This window comes from Argopecten irradians, chromosome 4, assembly GCF_041381155.1.
Source record: "Argopecten irradians isolate NY chromosome 4, Ai_NY, whole genome shotgun sequence".
NCBI classification, from domain to species: Eukaryota; Metazoa; Mollusca; class Bivalvia; order Pectinida; family Pectinidae; genus Argopecten; species Argopecten irradians.
In genome coordinates, this window is record NC_091137.1 from 36,826,700 (window position 1) to 36,847,142 (window position 20,443).

Genomic DNA, 20,443 nt, shown 5'->3' on the forward strand with positions numbered 1-20,443 from the left:
ATAAAAAGTTCTGAAAAAATCATTCAAATTTTCAACAACTTTTTATTTGAAAATATAATAACATCATTGCATTACATATACATATATTCCAAAATATTCAACAAATTAAAAAAAATTACAAATGTATAGAGTCCACAGAGGTATGTATCATCATGATTTGTACACCTTTAACTTTAAGGAAGCAATTCCAGCATTGTTCCTGTACCTCCTGAGTATACTCCATACTTCTAGAGGTAATAACTGCATAGTAATAAGTTGGCTCAAGGAAACAGTCCACCTGTGAAATAAAACCATCCAACTATGAACAGTTTAGAGAAGGTCCATTGTATATTATACCATACTACCAATTTTCTCTTGTTGTGATCAAACTTCCAACAGATTGAATTTAAGGATTACATTCAAATACAAAAATAAATGCAAAGTACCAAAGGGAGATAACTCATATACTTATTATGTACATATGATATGGGTACCAAGGTATATGTTTTTGAATGGGAAACAAGAGATCCCAGAGGGATCTTGGCGCCCACCAAAGAATGATCTGTTTGACAATGGAAAGAGGGATCTATCTCTGCTTTTGAAACTTTGAATACATCCTACATAAAAAATTTGAGACATATCACTAAAGTACTTTTTGTGAAATTGCAGTAACAAACTTCAACTATCAAAATTCTTGTTCACTGATTGGTCCCAAAATGCATTATGCACAACTAGGGCCCTTTGGCAACCTGCATATTAAATTTCAGACATATCCATTCAGTACTTTCTTAGAAATAGTAAACTTCAACTATCAAAATTCAAGATGGCGGCCTGTCAGCCATCTTGGTCACTGATTGGTCCAAATGCTTTATGCACAATTATGGCCCTAGGGGAACCGGCACATAAGATTTGAGACAGATCCCTTCAGTACTTTCTGAGAAATAGCGGTAACAAACTTCAAATATCAAAATCCAAGATGGTAACCTGTTGGCCATTTTGTTCACTGATCGGTCCCAAAATGCATTATGCACAACTAGGGCCCTAAGGGAACCTACATATTAAATTTGAGAAAGATCCCTTCAGTGCTTTCTGAGAAATAGCGATAAACTTCAACTATCAAAATCTAAGATGGCTGCCTGGTAGCCATCTTGTTGACCAATCGATCCCAAAAATGCAATATGCATAACTAGGGCCTTAGGGGAACCTACATATGAAATTTGAGACAGATCCCTTCAGTACTTTCTGAGAAATAGCAGTAACAAGAATTGTTAATGGATGGAAGGACTGACAGAAGGAGGGACCTCTGACCACGGACAAAAGGCGATGCCAAAAATTTTCTCTTGTTTCAACAATATGATCAGTAAGCTAATTGTCCCCAAATGGATTATCAAAATTTATTTTACCTGTGACCTCAAGCGTTGTTCCTGTTACATAGCTGCTGTGGTCTGATGCCAAAAACAAACAGGCATTCGCTATTTCTGCAAAATGAATATAAATAATATTGCATCGTATGAATGTCAAGGGACATAAGGAATTTAAAAAGAACCTTCACAAAGGTCAAATTGTATTAAGTCTATAAGTAGCAGGAGAGTGAAGGAACGTTGTAGCCAAACTAGGATACTGTATTTGATAAAAAAAGTGCCCAAGACACTTAAAAATTTAAGAAAGTAATGGAGGTGACCAAGGATGACGGCATTGTAAATGGAACCAATTTAAACCTTTTCTAAAAAATCATTACATAAGATAAGTAAGCAATGAAACAATTTACAAATGATATAAAGTGAATAAATGTTTTTTTTAATCTGCATGTTATAGATACCTCAGGATGTGTGATTGAGGAAAGTTTCAGGAAATCTTATGTAACCGTCTAGTGCATGTCTGTCTTACATCCCCTGTGTAAGATCCCGTTTTCTCCCATACTTGACAGGGTTTTCTCGCACCTCGGACAGGGAAATCTCACATGATACCCGGTGCTAGATTTTTCTATCTCGTCCGATCTGTCTGGTACCTTTACGCGAATTTTGGCGGAATTTTACGCCATTCATGTAACAGTCCGCGCATGTGACGTCAAACTCTCGAGCTGGTGACGTCACAAGCGTCAGATAATCAATATTATTAGAAATATGTGCATTCAGTCATTTACCATGCATTGTTTGGTTGTTGTTTATAATTATGAAAACAGTGTGTGCCGATTGATCATCGTTTTCTCTTTGATATAACCGAACTATAGTTTTATGCGGAATGACTGAAATCGAAGCACAGATGAAATGGTTAACCGGCTTTGAACCAGGAGGCCCAAGACGGGATAGTTTTACACTCTGAACGCGTATATAGATGGGTTTTGTTATATCTTAGAGGCGCGAGAAAAAAAAATCTATTACCTTTAAGTGATCGAGATTGGGTTATCTCAGTCTCGGGCTAAGATTTTGTAACATCCCAACCTCGGCTAACGCCATGCTTGGGATTATGTTACAAAATCCTAGCCCTCGACTGAGATAACCTGATCTTGTTCACTTACAGGTAACAGATTTCATTAATCCCGCAGTTGCTTGGAAAACATAACTCTGTCTTTTATTGGGATAGAGAATAGACAGCTCACACGCACTAGAAAGTGATGGCATCAATACGGTTACCATTTTTATGCACAGTGACTTTCATGTCGACTGAATTTTCACCATTTCTCGTTAAAGTATGGGAGAAAAGGAATCTTGCATGGGCCAGCCAGGTGGACAGGGACATCTCAACCCTTGGGAAAAATTTTAACCATCAAACCTCGGCAAGCCTCGGGTTGACCAGCCAAAATCTTTCACTCTGGTTGAGACATCCCTGTCCACTTGACAGACCCATGTAAGATTCTATTAATCTTTTCCATATCAACCACGCGATACCCCTGTGAAGTATGGGAAATACATTTTCTTTTGCCTTGAACATACTAGCAACATGACAAGGAAAGCCTGGTTACCTGCATGGAAGCGGCAATGGCTGGTGAACTACAATGAAAGACACCTACCCTCTGGCCGTCCTAATCTGGACAATGGGATGAGCATCTTGGTCATTTGGATAAGGTGGTCTGGTACCTTATCTGTCATCGGTGTCTCGATAAAGCCAGGTAAGATAGCATTCACACGGATTCCAAATCTAACAAAATAAAAATTAACAGATAATTAGATCAATCAATATATGACTTTTCTAGGACTGATGATGAGAAATAAGGATTTTTAGACTTGGTACATAAACAGAAGTTCTGTACTGATAAAACTGGTTATTTTTGCTATTTTGCAGGATATTGACATACATAGTGGCTGACAAATGAAATAAAACTTTAAAAAAAATCTTTTTAAATTGTGTAATTATTATCCTGCTATCATTGTCAGAAGATAGAAGAGGCAAACCTTCCCATCTCCTTGGCCACAGTCTTCGTCAGCCCTACAACTCCTGCCTTGGATGCTGCATAGTTTGTCTGACCCACATTGCCAACCTAGGATGGAAATCCATATTAATGAAACAAGTGTCGGACAAATTTAAAAAAAAATGGACAGATTTTCTAGTTATATCTGTTAATCAATAGATAGACTATCGATTATGAAAGGGGAGATGATTCATATGCTTATAATGTCCTTACTGAATCATCTATATAGACTATGTACATGTGTATGAAGTGCAAATTAAACTACTTTTTAAGAATTTTAAAGCATATCATACAACCCAACAAAACAATAGCTTTTTATTGTTGTTGTCTTATCTTTCTACAACTCATCAGGAAAATTAGAAGCTAAAATATGATATATAAATCCATGTGAGTATATATGGTGTTGAATTATATGTTTGATAATTTATTACTGAGTAGGTGCCAACAGATTATCTATGGTGATTTTACGAACCTATATCTAACAAGAATTCACAATGTACAGAATCCATCTTATAGCTGATTTGTGTCTTGTATTTACATTTTAATGTATTCAGTATCAATACACTAGCTGGGCCATCTACTCGAATGTTTTTCATTATTTAAGTTTCTTAAGAGTGTTGACCATCCAACTTTACGAAGATGCTCCCTGGCAGATACATCATGAGAAAAAAAGCAATACAATGTACACTGGTCTGATTTTTTACCAGTAGCAGATCTAAACTTTAAGTGAAGGGATTTAAAAGAAAAATTAGAAGCACCTATAAGACATAAATATCCCTGCGACTCCATATATCAAAGGGGACGGGACAGGACAGAACAGGTCAGACAGGCTTAGTAATACTATCGATGTCCCCATCGATTCTGATCTATCATAGTGAAACAAAGGGAAGTAACTCTAATAGATCAGAATGATTTGATTGAAACATTTGCAATAAGTGTACAATGAACATGTCCTCACAGTAATAAATCAGACAGATGACATGTGAGCTACCTTTCCTGATATGCTGGAGATGTTGATGATAGAACCACCAGCAGCTTTACTTTCCACTAGAGCTCGGCTAACAGCCTGGTTCACTAGGAATGTACCCTGTAATAAAGTATAATTTTATCATTGATCAAAGAGTTCACATAATTTCATGATAATGATCTGTTCTCTTCTATCAACTGATAAATTCTTTATTCAAGGATTTTACAGATCAAGTACTACATCAATCATCTTCTCCTGTGAAGGAGTATAGTCTGACAATCCAAATTAGACACCACTCCACTACGATGTCCTACAATATGCTCCAATACAAGATCAAACAACACCCCGTTCGGGGTCACCTCAGCATGACCCCTGTGATTACCCAATCAGCGTCTCGCCTACAGAATCTTCAGAGTGGTTGATTCTCTTGCAAGTATAAAACGCTAACAGTACATCTTGAGGTGTTCCTATTCTAGACCATTGGTCATGCTGAGGTGACTCTGACCGGGGCATTGCTAGATCTTGTATTGAAGCGTGTCATAGAGCAAAATTACAAATATAATTTTTATGGGATTTTTAGTCTAACAAACGTATTCCATTTTTCCATATTTGTTTGTTTGATTGTTTGATTAATTAACGTCCTATTAACAGCTATGGTCATGTAAGGACGGCCTCCCATGTATGTAGTGTGTTACATGTATGTTGTGCGAGGTGCGTATTTTGGAAGACACCAAGCAACACACCCCACCCGGTCACATTATACTGACAACGGGCGAACCAGTCGTCCCACTCCCTGTATTTTGAGCGCTAAGCAGGAGCAGAAACTACCACTTTTATAGACTTTGGTCTGTTTTCTTTGTAATTATATGCAAATACAGAATAACCCTTTATTAGGAAAATCAAATGGCTCTTTGTGTGATACCTTTAGATTCACTCCAATAACATCATCAAAATCCTGTTCCCCCATCTTTAGCATGAGTTTGTCCTTGGTAATCCCAGCAGAGTTGACAGTGACTGTTGGTACCGCGGAGAATTTCTCCTTCATCTGACCAATCAGGTCATTAACGGATGTTGAACAGGAAACATCGGCACCAAATGCCTGATGGGCACCTGTGTGGTAAAACAATGCATCATGTCCTTAAATAATTCATAACATCATGATTTACATTCTTATTAGTATAATTTTATATACATTGTCATAAAATTGTCAAGATAAAACTATATCAATTAAAATTGTTCCTTGCATTTTTCTATGTGATGGTGGGGAAGTACAATATTGGTACAGAATTCTATAAATAAAAATCTTTGCTAGAGATATATACTTTTGATAAAGGGTAGATTATTTGTGATAATAATTCACCTTCAGGAAGGGTTTCCAAGGTACTTTTGGCAGTGTCTGCATGTAAATCCACAACCGCAACTGTGGCTCCCTCCTTAGCAAACACTTGACATACAGCTTTCCCAATACCACTGCCTGCACCTAAAACATTCCGAGATTTATTGGTGTTTGTAATCATGCAAGCTAATCCTGAAGTTTGCAAGGTTTTTTTTCATATTCAGTGCAACTTTTAGTTTTACACAATATATATGTTACATTTTCTTCTGTTCAAGGGATTTAACTGTGCGTCACTTCGAGGGGAAGAGTGATGATTTTTTTATTTATAATATTAAAACAGAACTTCAGAATGTTTTTACTAACATGAACACCTACTGAAATACAGATTTTTTTACAGTGTCGGGTGAAAAGTCTTTTCAAAATGTTAATCAATTTTCATTATAATCATTATATTGTATTCATTTATACATTCTTATCTTTGAATATGTTTCTAATCTTATGTTTAGACAGATTTTAACCCAATTTTGGATGCAGAGCTCATAACAGTGTATTTGTACAATTTTCTGATGTTTCATTTTAATATCATTGTTTTTTATGCACTGTTAAAATTTTGTTACAAATTTCTTTTCAACATAATGGTAAAGAACAAGAAGAATAACCTTAAGTTTATGCATAATTTGGTTAGAATAAATCCATAAATAAAATCAGTTAAAATAGATTATACATTATTCAGTGGAACTCGGTTAATACGAACTCGAAGGGACCGACATAAAACTTCGAGTTATCCGAGTGTTTGAATTAAGCGAGTTCGCATGTCTACTGACGATCTCTTTACTTGGTATATATAGAATAGTTCCATGTCGTAAAACGATGTAAACAAGAGAGATGTCAAAATCGCCTGTGGTAGTTGCAAAATGATTACAATAAAACCGAGATATATATTTTGAAATGCCGTTCTACGGCATATTTATGAAAAAGAAATTGGCAGTTTCGGCGACCTCGTTGTCCAAAAAATCTCATTTCGAGTTATCAGAACATTTCATGTATGATTTTTGTCATTCGGACCAAAAATTTTTTCTTTGTATTTTAAGCAGGTTAAGCCAGGTTGTCGATTATCCGAGTTTATATCAACCAAGTTCTACTGTACATGTGTAGGAGGAGTGACCTCGTCTACCCAGGTTCTATTTGGGGTTCCGTGGAGCAATTACAACGAACAACAGAAATACATTCGAATGATATTTATTATATACCAACATGTAGGAAGACGCATAATATATATACATGACACAAAGCCCCGCTCATACAGCGTATGGCAAACTACAACATTGCACGTGCACAATACACCACTCACAGGTCAGCTAATACATAGCTACTCCCGACAACGAACACACACTCTACACATAGAGACAACAACGAGAGAGAGAGAGAGAGAGAAGAGTGAGTCTGCTCAGGCAGGAAAGCTTCTACAGACTGACGAAATAGAAGGAGACACGCTCTTTTATAGTTTCCCGGTCCAATGAAAGGATAGTTTAGAAACAACCAATAGAAACAAAGGATAGAACTGAAAGTGAAAGTAGAATATATATAGATATGTGGCCCTTCCGGTAGCCACGTGCACATACACGACAATTCATTACAAAACAATAAGCATTCACAGGTAATTAAAGTATTTAACATTCTATAATATCACTCGCTCATATATACACTCATACTTCACCATGGCCATGGTCAACATACAAAAATATCGAAACTTCCACACACTTCCCTTTCTTTTTAAGAAAAATCATAATTTTAATTAGTATTTTTCTTACAACAAATTATTCATTATCTACAACGAGGAATAATTCATAATACATATACACACCTTTCAATTCAAAACAGAAATCTTTGTTCTTATCATAATTCAAATGACACAGAATAAAAAATCTTCATCCAAAAATTACACAAGCAATAGAGCTTCAAAGAAAATAACAAAAACATTTATACACAACATTTCCCATATTCAGGCTATAGCCTTCACCACGGAACATACATTAACGACAGCATTAAAGCTTCCTTCGTTCTAAAACTATATATACATGTATAAGGATTACATTATATCCTCTTCTCCTTCTTTAAATAAGGTTGAAACACTCCAATTTCATGAAAGCTGTAAAGTAAAACCTGAATTATCACAATACATCGATAAGGGACAACACACGACAAAGACATACACTATCACAATGTATTTGTGTGCTCAAAATATCACTTTTTCTTCACCAGTCTCATATCAGATAAGTCAGGCTGCTTTCGTATAAATTAACGCCTTCTATCTGAGGATTATAATTACTTTCAACTTCGACATAGTGACCCATACATCACTCAGTAATAACTTAATTACCCCCAAAATAGTTTAAATAAAAGCACAATGTCCTGGAAACATTTAATCAAAAATACAGTTCCTATTTCCTTCGCTTTTGCCTTATGTATACATATCTTAACTGATCACCCGTTTGTTACACCATCTCTAACAACATCTCTTATCAACAATAATCTGGGTAGTAACACTCTGAATCAATTTCCGGTATATATAGAAACAGTACCCTAAACTCTACTTGAGCACATTAACTAGCAGGTTCCGTATAAAGTAATACCCAGTGGTCACTAAATCACCAAACTTTATTTCTCTCACGCCATTAGAGAAAATCGATACACAAGGTATCGAGTTTGAGCCCCTGAAGTATCACCACAATAGTTTCACACACGAAACTACGGTCACCAAACTTTAAAAAGAAATCTGCTTTGTCAAACACCACTAACTTATTAATTACTACCAGACGCTGTTGTTAGCTTAACTCACCAGTTCTTTTAACTCAGGCATATACCTTCTCTCCATATATAAAATTGACTGCATAAGTCAACTAACAGAACAAACAATCCTGAGTCCACTAAAAAAACTAGCAACCAATCCATAAACACCATGACCAGCAAACAAACGACCTTTCACTCTATAAAAAGGAACTAAATTCAAACCCTGACAACACTTGATATAATGTCTCTGACTATTTTTACAAAGTTTTAGCTCCCTGTTTAAATGAACACTCATAAGACACATGACCAAACTCACCACATATATAACACTGTCGTTGAGAAAGTCTTTTACTATTCCTAGCCTTATGATTTCTATTCATAGAGTTCAATTTCCTGTTTATCTTCTGAAACTCTCCTAATATTAAAGAAGCTAAATCTGACCCTGATTCACCTTTTACTACGGTTCTGATAGAGTCATTAGAAATAGCCTGGACAAAACTTGAAATTTCCGGTTTTGAATTTAGCGGCTTTTTTACTGTTGGAATCTGCCCTATACGTCTCGAACTAAAAGATTCGAATTCCAAGGCAGCAGTAACCGACTCCTCTAACGTTTTAGCATGACAAAACTGTACATGCCTACCAAGTTCGTAACTGTTTAAACCATCCATAAATCTATCAACCATATCACCTTCTAGAACGTCCACAGGTTTGTTTGGGTAGGCCTTACGGGCAGCTGATCTTAAAGCTTCTCCATAGGCAACCAAACTCTCGCCTTCCTCCCTATGACGATTTCTGAAATCTGTCTTATATACAACTTCTCTACCTGGTGGATCAAATCTATTCGTTAATTTCACTTTTATTGTTTCAAAACAAGTCATTTCTAAGGGTTTTAACTCTGATAAAAGCTTTGTGCTGATCCCCGTAAACACATAATTAATTGTTGGGCTTTCTCTAAATCTGTCCACTTATTCCAATTAGATGTATGCTCAAAATGTACCAAGAAATCCTGAAAACTAGTCGTTCCATCGAAATTTTGAGGATCCTTTTCTTCCCTTTTTACAGCACTGAGACCTTTACTAGATTGAGGCCTAATCACAGAACTGGACAAACTACTACAACATGATGATATTGTTGACACTGAATTTGTAACATTCGTACTAGACATTCCCATTGAGGTCGAATACATGGGTGTAAACCCTGTAGTACTGACAGATAGTGACTGTGTTGGACAATGTGGCACACTGCATTGATAATCAAAATTCTGTTCCTCTCCTACCCGTAAAACATCTGTATTTTTTATTCCACAATACTGAGAACTAAGGCCACTAGTACCGGAAACAGGAACACTATTGGCCACTGAAGGTCTGACAATAGCTTGATATAAAACCTCACGCTCGGGAGAAACAACAGCTGAAAACACGTGGTCATTATTTCCATCGATATCGCTAACACTACGCTTAATCGGGACCTCGTATGACCTTTGACCTTTACTACCGACAGTGGACGAAATTGGAAAGTTAAACAAATGTCTACCTCGTCCTACACCATTACAAGCTGACATACGTTCTGTAGTCTCTACGACAGAAATAGTATCTACATGTCTGTCTGAATGTTTATCACTTGTGAGTATATCACCAATAAAGGTTTTACCCAACGTCCGTCGTTCTCTATCAGAAGTCATACTGAGAAAATATCCAAAATATATTAGTTTATAAATACAGAAAGATTAAACCCAAGACACAAAACTGCAAATGACAAACACAAACATTCAACATATAAAACTTGCAACACGGATTACCCAAACTCGTATCACGGCACCATTTGTAGGAGGAGTGACCTCGTCTACCCAGGTTCTATTTGGGGTTCCGTGAAGCAATTACAACGAACAACAGAAATACATTCGAATGATATTTATTATATACAAACATGTAGAAAGACGCATAATATATATACATGACACAAAGCCCCGCTCATACAGCGTATGGCAAACTACAACATTGCACGTGCACAATACACCACTCACAGGTCAGCTAATACATAGCTACTCCCGACAACGAACACACACTCTACACATAGAGACAACAACGAGAGAGAGAGAGAAGAGTGAGTCTGCTCAGGCAGGAAAGCTTCTACAGACTGACGAAATAGAAGGAGACACGCTCTTTTATAGTTTCCCGGTCCAATGAAAGGATAGTTTAGAAACAACCAATAGAAACAAAGGATAGAACTGAAAGTGAAAGTAGAATATATATAGATATGTGGCCCTTCCGGTAGCCACGTGCACATACACGACAATTCATTACAAAACAATAAGCATTCACAGGTAATTAAAGTATTTAACATTCTATAATATCACTCGCTCATATATACACTCATACTTCACCATGGCCATGGTCAACATACAAAAATATCGAAACTTCCACACATGTATCAGGAAAATTAACAGTGCAGACCGAAAGACTTTTGACCCAAACAATGTACAGTGTATATGTCAAGTATTTGACCGGCCATCAGACCTTATTAGGTTCTCATAATTAAATTATAAGTTGTTGATAAGAGTTCCAATACTAGAACATAACAGCAGTTAGATTATCTCCTCCTAAACATGCAAGAGAGACAAAAATGATCAACCAAAAATTTAGTAGTGATCTTATTTTGCAATATAAAATCTGGTGTGAAATGAAACAACAAAAGCGTTGTTTCATCAGTTAGCAGTTTAAATTACAATGCATATATAACGATTTAATGAGAAAGTGATCCGTGATTCTGTGTGGATCCGTGATCCGTTTTACTGTATATACATGTAACCTTTGGATCCTGATGACAAACCCATCTATCAAAAAGGCCGTTGTTACCGAACTGTGGGTCCAAGACAAGTCTCTTATCCAATTCAAGATTCAAATTCTTCATATCAGTATGCTTGTTACACAAAATAATACATGGCAATGATTATTCAAGTTAATTACCTGTAACAAGTGCCAGGCGACCGGCGAGAAGACCTACAGCGGAAGCCATTGTAAACTCTATAATATGTATTTTTAGTAACGGAAATGGATCACCGTCCAATCAAATGCCAGGATGAAGCCGGGGGATTGCACCACTATTGCGGGGATACCCTATGGTTGTGAAATGATTCCTTTATAAAGCATGGGATCGGCGTTCAGATCATTTCCTACTTTACTGAGAGCTGTGATACGATCTACACTTGGAAGACCTTTCCTTGTCATAGAAAATGATATCGGAATTCAAATTTCACGAGGGAAGACAGTTAAAACAACGTCAATGGCAAATAATATGTCGGATACTACCAAATTCAAGAAATACCTGGTAAGACATTACTTAATTTGTCAGTCTGAAAGGGGGAAAGTTACAGAAGCTGAACAATGCCCTATTTGAGATAGTCCGAGTTATCTTAAAATGATCTTATAATTCAAACATAACCCGCTTTTTAACTTTCGTTGACATGATTCCTAATATTACAGTAAGCCTTTAGCATCCTTAATACTCAAGGGGTTACTATCACTATCGTTATCCACCCTACTCAATATTGACGTCTAATACTATTGGATTATATCCATCCCTGGACTATCACCTACAGTAGTAAGTCTGGATGCAACATAGCAGGTAAATATAATTTAGTCCTTTGATGTACACCAAAAGAATTGTATAATGGTATACTGTGGTTAACTGTGTGGTTTTGAAGTTGAGTGTCACTTTCTCTCTGTAGTCTTCAAAGGAAGTCTTTACAGGCATGTGATTGGTAAGAATTTTCCTCATGAACAGTGTTCAGTTTTACTATGAGATACATGTAGTCCAGGGGTGGATATAACATCAGATAGTAACCCCTGGATTATCGAGGATGTCAGAGTTTGTGACAGCATACTGTTGTCCACAATATTTACATTTTCACTGCAGTCCCACAATGTAACCTTACCAAGCGCAATTGGCAGTCATGTAAACAATGAACTTCAAGTGCTATCATGACATCATTTTCATTGTGACGTCACAATTGTCGGGCCAGCGATCACGGAAGACGGCTGTTCAAATGGCTGTTCCATCCCTGATTATTTCATTATTGATGCAAAATTCCTTGAGATTTCATCATAAAATTGTAACCAAATGTAAATATAAGCATTGAACATCTTTCAGTTGGCATTCATAGCCAATATGAATGCCAACTGAACAGAGGCAAATTCAACATGAATAGCGCACTTCATGGAATATGCCTCTGTTCAATTTGCATTCATATTGGCTATGAATGCCAACTGAAAGACGTTCAATGCTTATGTATACTACATACAGTGTGTACATTCACAAACTATTAAACTTAGAAACACATACTTTTCAGTCTTATTTAATAGTCTGATTTTATTAGGTCACCTGAGACGAAGTCTCAAGTGACCTATTCTAATTGCCTTTTGTCCGTCGTCGTCGTCCTTCGTCCGTCATGCGTCGTCCGTCGTGCGTCGTATGTCCGTAAACAATTTACATTTTGACTTCTTCTCCAAAACTGCAGAAGCAATTTCAATGAAATTTTGCACAAATCTACTAAGGCATAAGGCCTATCAAAATTGTGAATTATATGGTCCCCACCCCCCAGGGAGCTATGGGAGGGGCCAAAAGGGGTAAAATTGACTAAAATTTCAAAAATCTTCTTCTCCACTTACAGATGTGATGGAATTAAATACTTTTCATAGATAGAAAGGTCCTAAGGTCCTTTACAAAAATTGTGAATTATATGACCCTGGGGTCTCAAGTTTTCCCCTGGGGAGGGGGTAAGTTTACTATAGTTTATATAGGGAAAACACATTTTTGAGCATTATTTAGTCATTATAATAGGAAATTAGTCAATTGTATCAGAATTATCCCTATGTGATGGCCATTGAATCTTATTACCAAATTTTCCATGACTGATCCCCAGGGGCCTTAGGGGCGGGGCCAAAACGGGTCAAATAGGCTAAAACTTCAAAAATCTTCTTCTGAAATTCTGGAACTGGTAGAATCACATACTCTTCATAGATGGAAAGGTCTTGACGTCCTTTACAAAAATTGTGAATTATATGACCCTGGGGTCTCACGTTTTCCCCTGGGGAGGGGGTCAAGTTTACTATAGTTTATATAGGGAAAACACATTTATGAGCAGTTTTTGCTGAATTTTCATAGGAAATGAGTCAAACTGGGTTAGAATTATTAGTCTGAAATAGCATTTTAACATCATATCCATATTGGTCATGGCCGACCCTCAGGGGCCAGAGAGGCGGAGCCAAAAAGGGGTCAAACTGGTAATTTCAAAAATCTTCTTTTTGAATTCACAGATTTGATGGAACCAGATCGATACTCTTGATAGATTGGAAGGTCTTAAGGCCCTTTACAAAAATTTGTGAATTTCATGGCCCTGGGATCTCAGAATTTCCCCTGGGGAGGGGGTCAAATTTACTATAGTTTATATAGGAATAACACATTTAGGAACATTATTTGCTTAGTTTTCATAGGAAATTAGTCAATCATTAGAATTATTAGCCTGAGATAGCATTTTAACATCATATCCATATTGGTCCTTGCCGACCCCCAGGGGCCAGAGGGGTGAATTCACAGATTTGATGAAACCAAATAATCTTCATAGATTAAAAAGTCAAATTTATAAAATCACTGACTGACTTCAAGGGCCTGATGGGCAAATATATATTGTTTATTAATGCATGTCTTTGTTTCATCCTGTATCTGAACTCAGGTGACCGTTAAGGCCCATGGGCCTCTTGTTTATATTTATATTTCCTTGCATTCAGTCAGGACAAATCTAATAGATCTATCTTAAAATACATGATGATGAATCCTGTGTTATTAGGATACACAATGTAAAACAAACAATTATGATTGAATTATGGGTTGGTCTGATTTGGTTCACAATATACTCATCAACATTACCAAACATTTTCCTTTTGTTTTATGCAGATTGTGGGTTTATGCAATCATGGGATGCCAAAGACACGACACAGTGTCGGTGCACAGGTTTTGGACCGCCTGGCCACAGATTTGGACCTAAAATGGGCTAAAGACAAGAACTGTGCCGGGTTTACAACAACATTTGATCTGAATGAATCGGCCAGAGTTATAATGTTAAAACCAAAACAGTTCATGAATGTGAACGGGAAATCTGTATTGAAAACAGGTAAGTAAAAAAACAATATGATTAAAAGAATATGATTCACATTCCCACTGTTCAATATCTACATGTATTCCGTCTTTGCATATTACAGAGTTACCTCCCTTGGGGGTAGGTATCGGTTGTTACGTCATTGTTCTGTGAGCACAATTCACGTCGTTTTCTTAAAGGGACAATTCAGTCTAAAAAACCATTAAGATTTGTACATATATCGCAAAAAAAAAACCCAGTTTTAATGGAAATTAGATCAGTCGGTTTTGCTGTGATATGCCAGAAAAGCCCATGGTGGTGATGTTCAAACTCGCTCGCTATCCACCATTACACATTGTGGTCGAATATCTTGTATGCCGAACCCTGTCCCTTGCTCGTAGAGTAATCCAATTTTTGTCTAGAACTACTCAAATCGCTCTGACAGTAGTGTGTCTACCTGATTAGGTGAATTGTATTGCCTAAACAGTCATTTTATCACCTCCACAGTGGTTATGTATTTCATTTGTTTAACGCGCTTGACTTTGACTCGGATATGGGTACAGCATACATATTGTACCTGCTTAATCGTATTGATCGACGATTTGTAATTACAACGGTATCAATTAAAATACTAAACAATGACGTGGATTTTGTCAATAGTTTATGTTATATGGTTAACAAGAAATGTAGAACAAGACATTTATGCCATATTTTGCTTCTTGGTTACGTAAAAGAATTAGCCTGAGTGAATTGTCCCTTTAAAAAAGAATGACATTACACTCGCAAACACATGACATTACAATCAATACCTACCCGCAAGGGCAGATAACTCTGCAAATACAGAATAACTGTACTGAGTTACAGTTAATTAATTAATTAATTGGGCTACTGGAGACGTCAATATATTTTTTGCCATTGGAAATCATAAAAAACACTTCTAAGTTTTTGGTACATATGTAGTTTGTCTGTTTTGCAGTGCGTCATTTTAATATTGACACCGACAAAGTGTACCTTATGCACGATGATCTTGATAGAGCTTTGGGCAAGGTCAGCATAAAGGAAGGTGGAAGTGCTAGGTATGTAGAAAAAAACCGGTTTAAAACAATTACTTCTGAAGTCACCTTTCAATATGAATTATTATTAATATATATATTATGTTTTTGAATAAAAACAAATGTGGGACATCAATTAATTTCTTGTTTATTACAGAATTTGAATGATTTGACTCTAATGAAAAGAAAATGAAAAAAAGATATGTTACTACAAAATCTATAAAAGAAATATGGGAATTGTCTCCCCTGTTTCATTAAAAAAAAAACCTGTCAAATTATAAATGAGGCCTTTATAAAGGTGATATATATAAAAGGTAATACATGATTCTTGATATACAGATGTTTCATAAGTATGAAAAAAAATATGTATGAAATATTAACCAATTTTTCATTTCTGTTCCAGTGGTCATAATGGTGTTAAATCAGTACAGAGTATGTTGGGATCCGCTGCTGATGTAAGTTTAGGAAAAAAACATAACTCATAACTGTGTGGTACTCGTGTAATAGAAATGTATTATCTTTTCTTTAATATCTGTCCTCTATAAAATCCATATTTATTCCTACATTTATTGGAAACTATTGTCCTTCAGCTCAGAAATATAATAGTATTCCTTTGTAAAAAAAGAAAATAAATAAATAAAATATTCTGAGATGATTTTTTTAAAATTCAGCAACTTGAGAAATACAAATTGTTGTTTGTTTTATATCTTTTGAATTTTTGTGTCTTAAATATTATTTACGCATTAATTTCTTAAAATGTTAGCCTTAATTACTCTGGCTGCTTTTTTGATAAGATGCAGTATCTTTCCATGATAAAAAATATATTATCGTGTCTTTATAGAAAATGCATGTTCATTTCTACTATGTTTACTTTGTAGAAAATGTTCAAAGTACGGTTTGGGATAGGAAGACCCAGCAGTAGAGATGAAGTAATTGAGTATGTGTTAAAGAACTTCACACCCGACGAGTCGGCTGGAGTCCAGGTGGGCGTGTTAAAGTCCCTACAGTCACTGACATGGCATTTAGAGGCACGAGGTGAAGATGTTCTCATTCTTACAAACTTGTATGGGGTCAATCCCAAAATTCTTAACCAAGTCAGGAAAAAACAGCAGAAAAAAAAGGAGAGAGTGTTATCGGACAAAAGTCAGTTAGGAATATCGACAGCTCTAAGTGAGGAAGCATCAGAAGGACAATCGTCAGAGGAACAGTTATATACAGGGACAGAGGAGGAAATTAAGGGGAGATAACTGGTGATGTGAAATAAAACAGATGCTAAAGACTTTACATAAGAAGGGGAGATAACTGTTGATTTAGAAATGAAACATGCAGAATTAGAGGAATATTTATGTTAAAGGGCCAGAAAAAGAGGATTAGGTTAAGGGGAGGGAACTTGTGATACAGAAATGGAACAGATATTATAGAACTAACGGAAGAAGGAGGGATCACTAGTGATATGAAATAGCATGCATTTTAGAATGAATACAAGAAGGGGAGATAACTGTTGATTTAGAAATGAAACATACAGAATCAGAGGAATATTTATGTTATAGGGCCAGAAATAGAGAAGTAGGTAAAGGGGAGGGAACTTGTGATACAGAAATGGACCAGATATTATAGAACTAACGGAAGAAGGGGGGATCACTAGTGATATGAAATAGCATGTATTTTAGAGTGAATACAAGAAGGGGAGATAACTGTTGATTTAGAAATGAAACATACAGAATCAGAGGAATATTTATATATAGGGCCAGAAATAGAGAAGAAGGTTAAGGGGAGGGAACTTGTGATACAGAAATGGAACAGATATTATAGAAATAACGGAAGAAGGGGGGATCACTAGTGATATGAAATAGCATGCATTTTAGAATGAATACAAGAAGGGGAGATAACTGTTAATTTAGAAATGAAACATGCCGAATCAGAAGAAAATGTGCAATCTTCAGAGGAACATTTATATACAGGGACACAGAGAGTAGCAAGTAACTTCTATGGGTATAACAGAGCAAGCAGGGGTAGGGAGATAACTAATGACAATTAATAAACCTATGAAAGGTGAATGAATTAATATACAGGTATATATGGTTAGAGTGGACAAAACTAGGGGAGACAAGTAGTGTTGAAAAATGGAATATGTGAAAGGTGAATGAATTGTTTCCTATGAAGGCGTAATTGTAAAGATGAATTATGAAATGAAAAACATAGTGAGCTTTATTAAGTAAAAATTATTATATGCATCTGCTTTAGCATTTTGAAAATGGATGAAGTATTTAATGAAAAAATTGAAAATGAATAAATGGTTGTGTGTGTTAATTTAACGAGTACCATGTCATGATGTGTATCTGCTTATGCATTGTAACATGGAGGTATTATTTATTAAATGTGGTTCATGAGACTCAGTAATTTATGATATTAATCAAACCAAACTCATATGATTCAGAAGTTTTGATGATATTCCATAATACAATATCTGCTGCCAGTATTGAAAAACAATTGGTTGATATTGGTATGGTGATTATAAGGTGTTTTATCAGATAATTTACTTTTTACATGTTTATTTGTTCATGTTACATATTTTTAAATAAACAAATATGTACTTTATACATATATTAAAGTATTTTTTACTGAAACCGGTGATTGTAATTGCATGGAAAGTATGGATAGAAGTAATATCTGACAGGGAAAGAAACACCAGGGAACATCACACCTGGGAAAAAATTACCAGGGAACATCACACCAGGGAACGTCACACCAGGGAACATCACACCAGGGAAAGTAACACCTGGGAAAATAACACCAGGGAAAATGACATTAGAGAAAGTAATACCTTGGAAAATAACAGCAGGGAACATCAAATCAGGGAAAATAATACCAGGGAAAGTAACACCAGGGAAAATGACATTAGAGAAAGTAATACTTTGGAAAATAACAGCAGGGAACATCACACCAGGGAACATCAAACCAGGGGAAATAACACCAGGGAACATCACACCAGGGAAAATGACATTAGAGAAAGTAATACCTAGGAAAATAACACCAGGGAACATCACACCAGGGAGAGTAACACCTAGGAAAATAACACCAGGGAAAATTACACCTGGAAAACTAACACCAAGGAATATAACATCATGGAATATAACATCAGGGAATGTAACATCAGGATATGTAACATCAGGGAATGTAACATCAGGGAATGTAACATCAGGGTATGTAACATCAGGGTATGTAACATCAGGGAATGTAACATCAGGGAATGTAACATCAGGGAAAGTAACAGGGAATGTAACACCGGGGAATTTAACATCAGGGTATGTAACATCAGGGAATGTAACGCCAGAGAACATAACAGAGGGAATGTAACAGAAACTTTAATGATAACAACACCAGAGGATTAACAATAGTGGGAAAATAACATAAGGGAAAGTTATACCTAGGAAAATAACAACAGGGGAAATGACACCTCAAAAACTAACACCAGTAAAAATACCACAACGGAATGTAACACCAGGGAACATAACAGAGGATTTTATTCAGAAACCCTGAAAATATAGGTATCGAACAAAAATTAAAATCTATATCAATTAGTTTCCCAAGATATATGAAATATGTCGGTCATTTTGAAAATCAAGATGGCCGACAGCTTTTACCAGCTTTTAATATTGCTCGTATTTGGATTCACTGAACCTGAAAATATAGGTATAGAAAAAATTGGGATTTACATCAATTTGATTTTAAAATTTTATGCTTTAAATATTTTATGGCGGCCATTTTTCAAAATGGCCACCATGGCCGTCAGCAGCAAGATCCAGTTGGGGTCCCGTTCTCAAATACCTTGTATAAAGTAATAGTAACAATGTGCCATATTTCATACATGTATCACAAAGTGCACGATTTTATACTTACGACTCCGGACTATACGTATATACCCATACAGATAGTATCAGTGAGACCCGTCAGGCTACCGTACACCTGGTCACGTACCTGAAGAAACATATTGTTCTAGTGCCGTACTTCTAGTCAATGTACCTTAAACATATCAATTAGGCTATTCAGTAAGCTGTTAATTATAATTAACCCCTCGACTGTATTACAGTGATAACACGTCATATATATCTGGTTACGGTAAAGTATCATGAGATTTGTTTGTTTTAATAATATATTGGTTTATTATTAGGAACATTCCCCCCACGGGAAAACATGACTTTTTTCGGTTTTTGTAATACGCTTAAGTTAAGTTTCCTAAGTCAATGTATTATGATGAAAATGCAACCCGAATGATTTCATTTTAGTACGTTTACATCTTCGATATTCCACGGGCTACTATCACTGTCGTAACATCCACTATTACGACAAAGTGATTATTACGACAGAGATAGTAACCCCTGGAAAATCGAGGATGGTATATGTATACGTTTATGGAAATGCATGTAATTTAGAGGTGAACAAGATATCTGTATATCCCAAAAATATCATATGACTGTCTATAACAAACGGGGTTAACCAAGGGCATGTCATGTTTATAAGAAGGCGAGGTACTACGAGAAAAATCGTAGACCATTCCTAGCAAGCATGATTTTCAAACTTGATATACGAGAATCTAGCAGAAACATACCGGTATGGTGTCGCGACTTTTTAATTTAGTTTAAGTTTGTGTTTTTATGACGTACACAATGTCTTCTCGTGGTTCTTTTCATATTACACATGGTAAAATTATAGAACATTTACCGCACTGACAAGGTCCATATTCGTACCGTCGTTGTTGGGTGTCCATTGTCTTATA

At 36.0% G+C, this 20,443-nt stretch overlaps 2 protein-coding genes across 2 annotated transcripts; one reads left to right on the forward strand and one right to left on the reverse strand.

Annotated features, from left to right (window-relative positions):
- Positions 1 to 22: 22 nt before the first annotated feature.
- Positions 23 to 11,530, reverse strand: LOC138321523 ((3R)-3-hydroxyacyl-CoA dehydrogenase-like). Its single transcript, XM_069265270.1, has 8 exons — positions 11,448 to 11,530; positions 5,716 to 5,835; positions 5,278 to 5,465; positions 4,380 to 4,475; positions 3,372 to 3,457; positions 2,990 to 3,117; positions 1,383 to 1,457; positions 23 to 277 (listed from the first exon to the last, which is right to left on the reverse strand). Exons 1-8 carry the CDS (start codon positions 11,494 to 11,496, stop codon positions 261 to 263), a joined length of 759 nt encoding a protein of 252 aa, XP_069121371.1. The 5' UTR covers positions 11,497 to 11,530; the 3' UTR covers positions 23 to 260.
- Positions 11,516 to 18,264, forward strand: LOC138321522 (probable peptidyl-tRNA hydrolase). Its single transcript, XM_069265269.1, has 5 exons — positions 11,516 to 11,808; positions 14,434 to 14,650; positions 15,591 to 15,690; positions 16,070 to 16,121; positions 16,545 to 18,264. The coding sequence occupies exons 1-5, from the start codon at positions 11,629 to 11,631 to the stop codon at positions 16,911 to 16,913; spliced, it is 918 nt and encodes a 305-aa protein (XP_069121370.1). The 5' UTR covers positions 11,516 to 11,628; the 3' UTR covers positions 16,914 to 18,264.
- Positions 18,265 to 20,443: the final 2,179 nt, after the last annotated feature.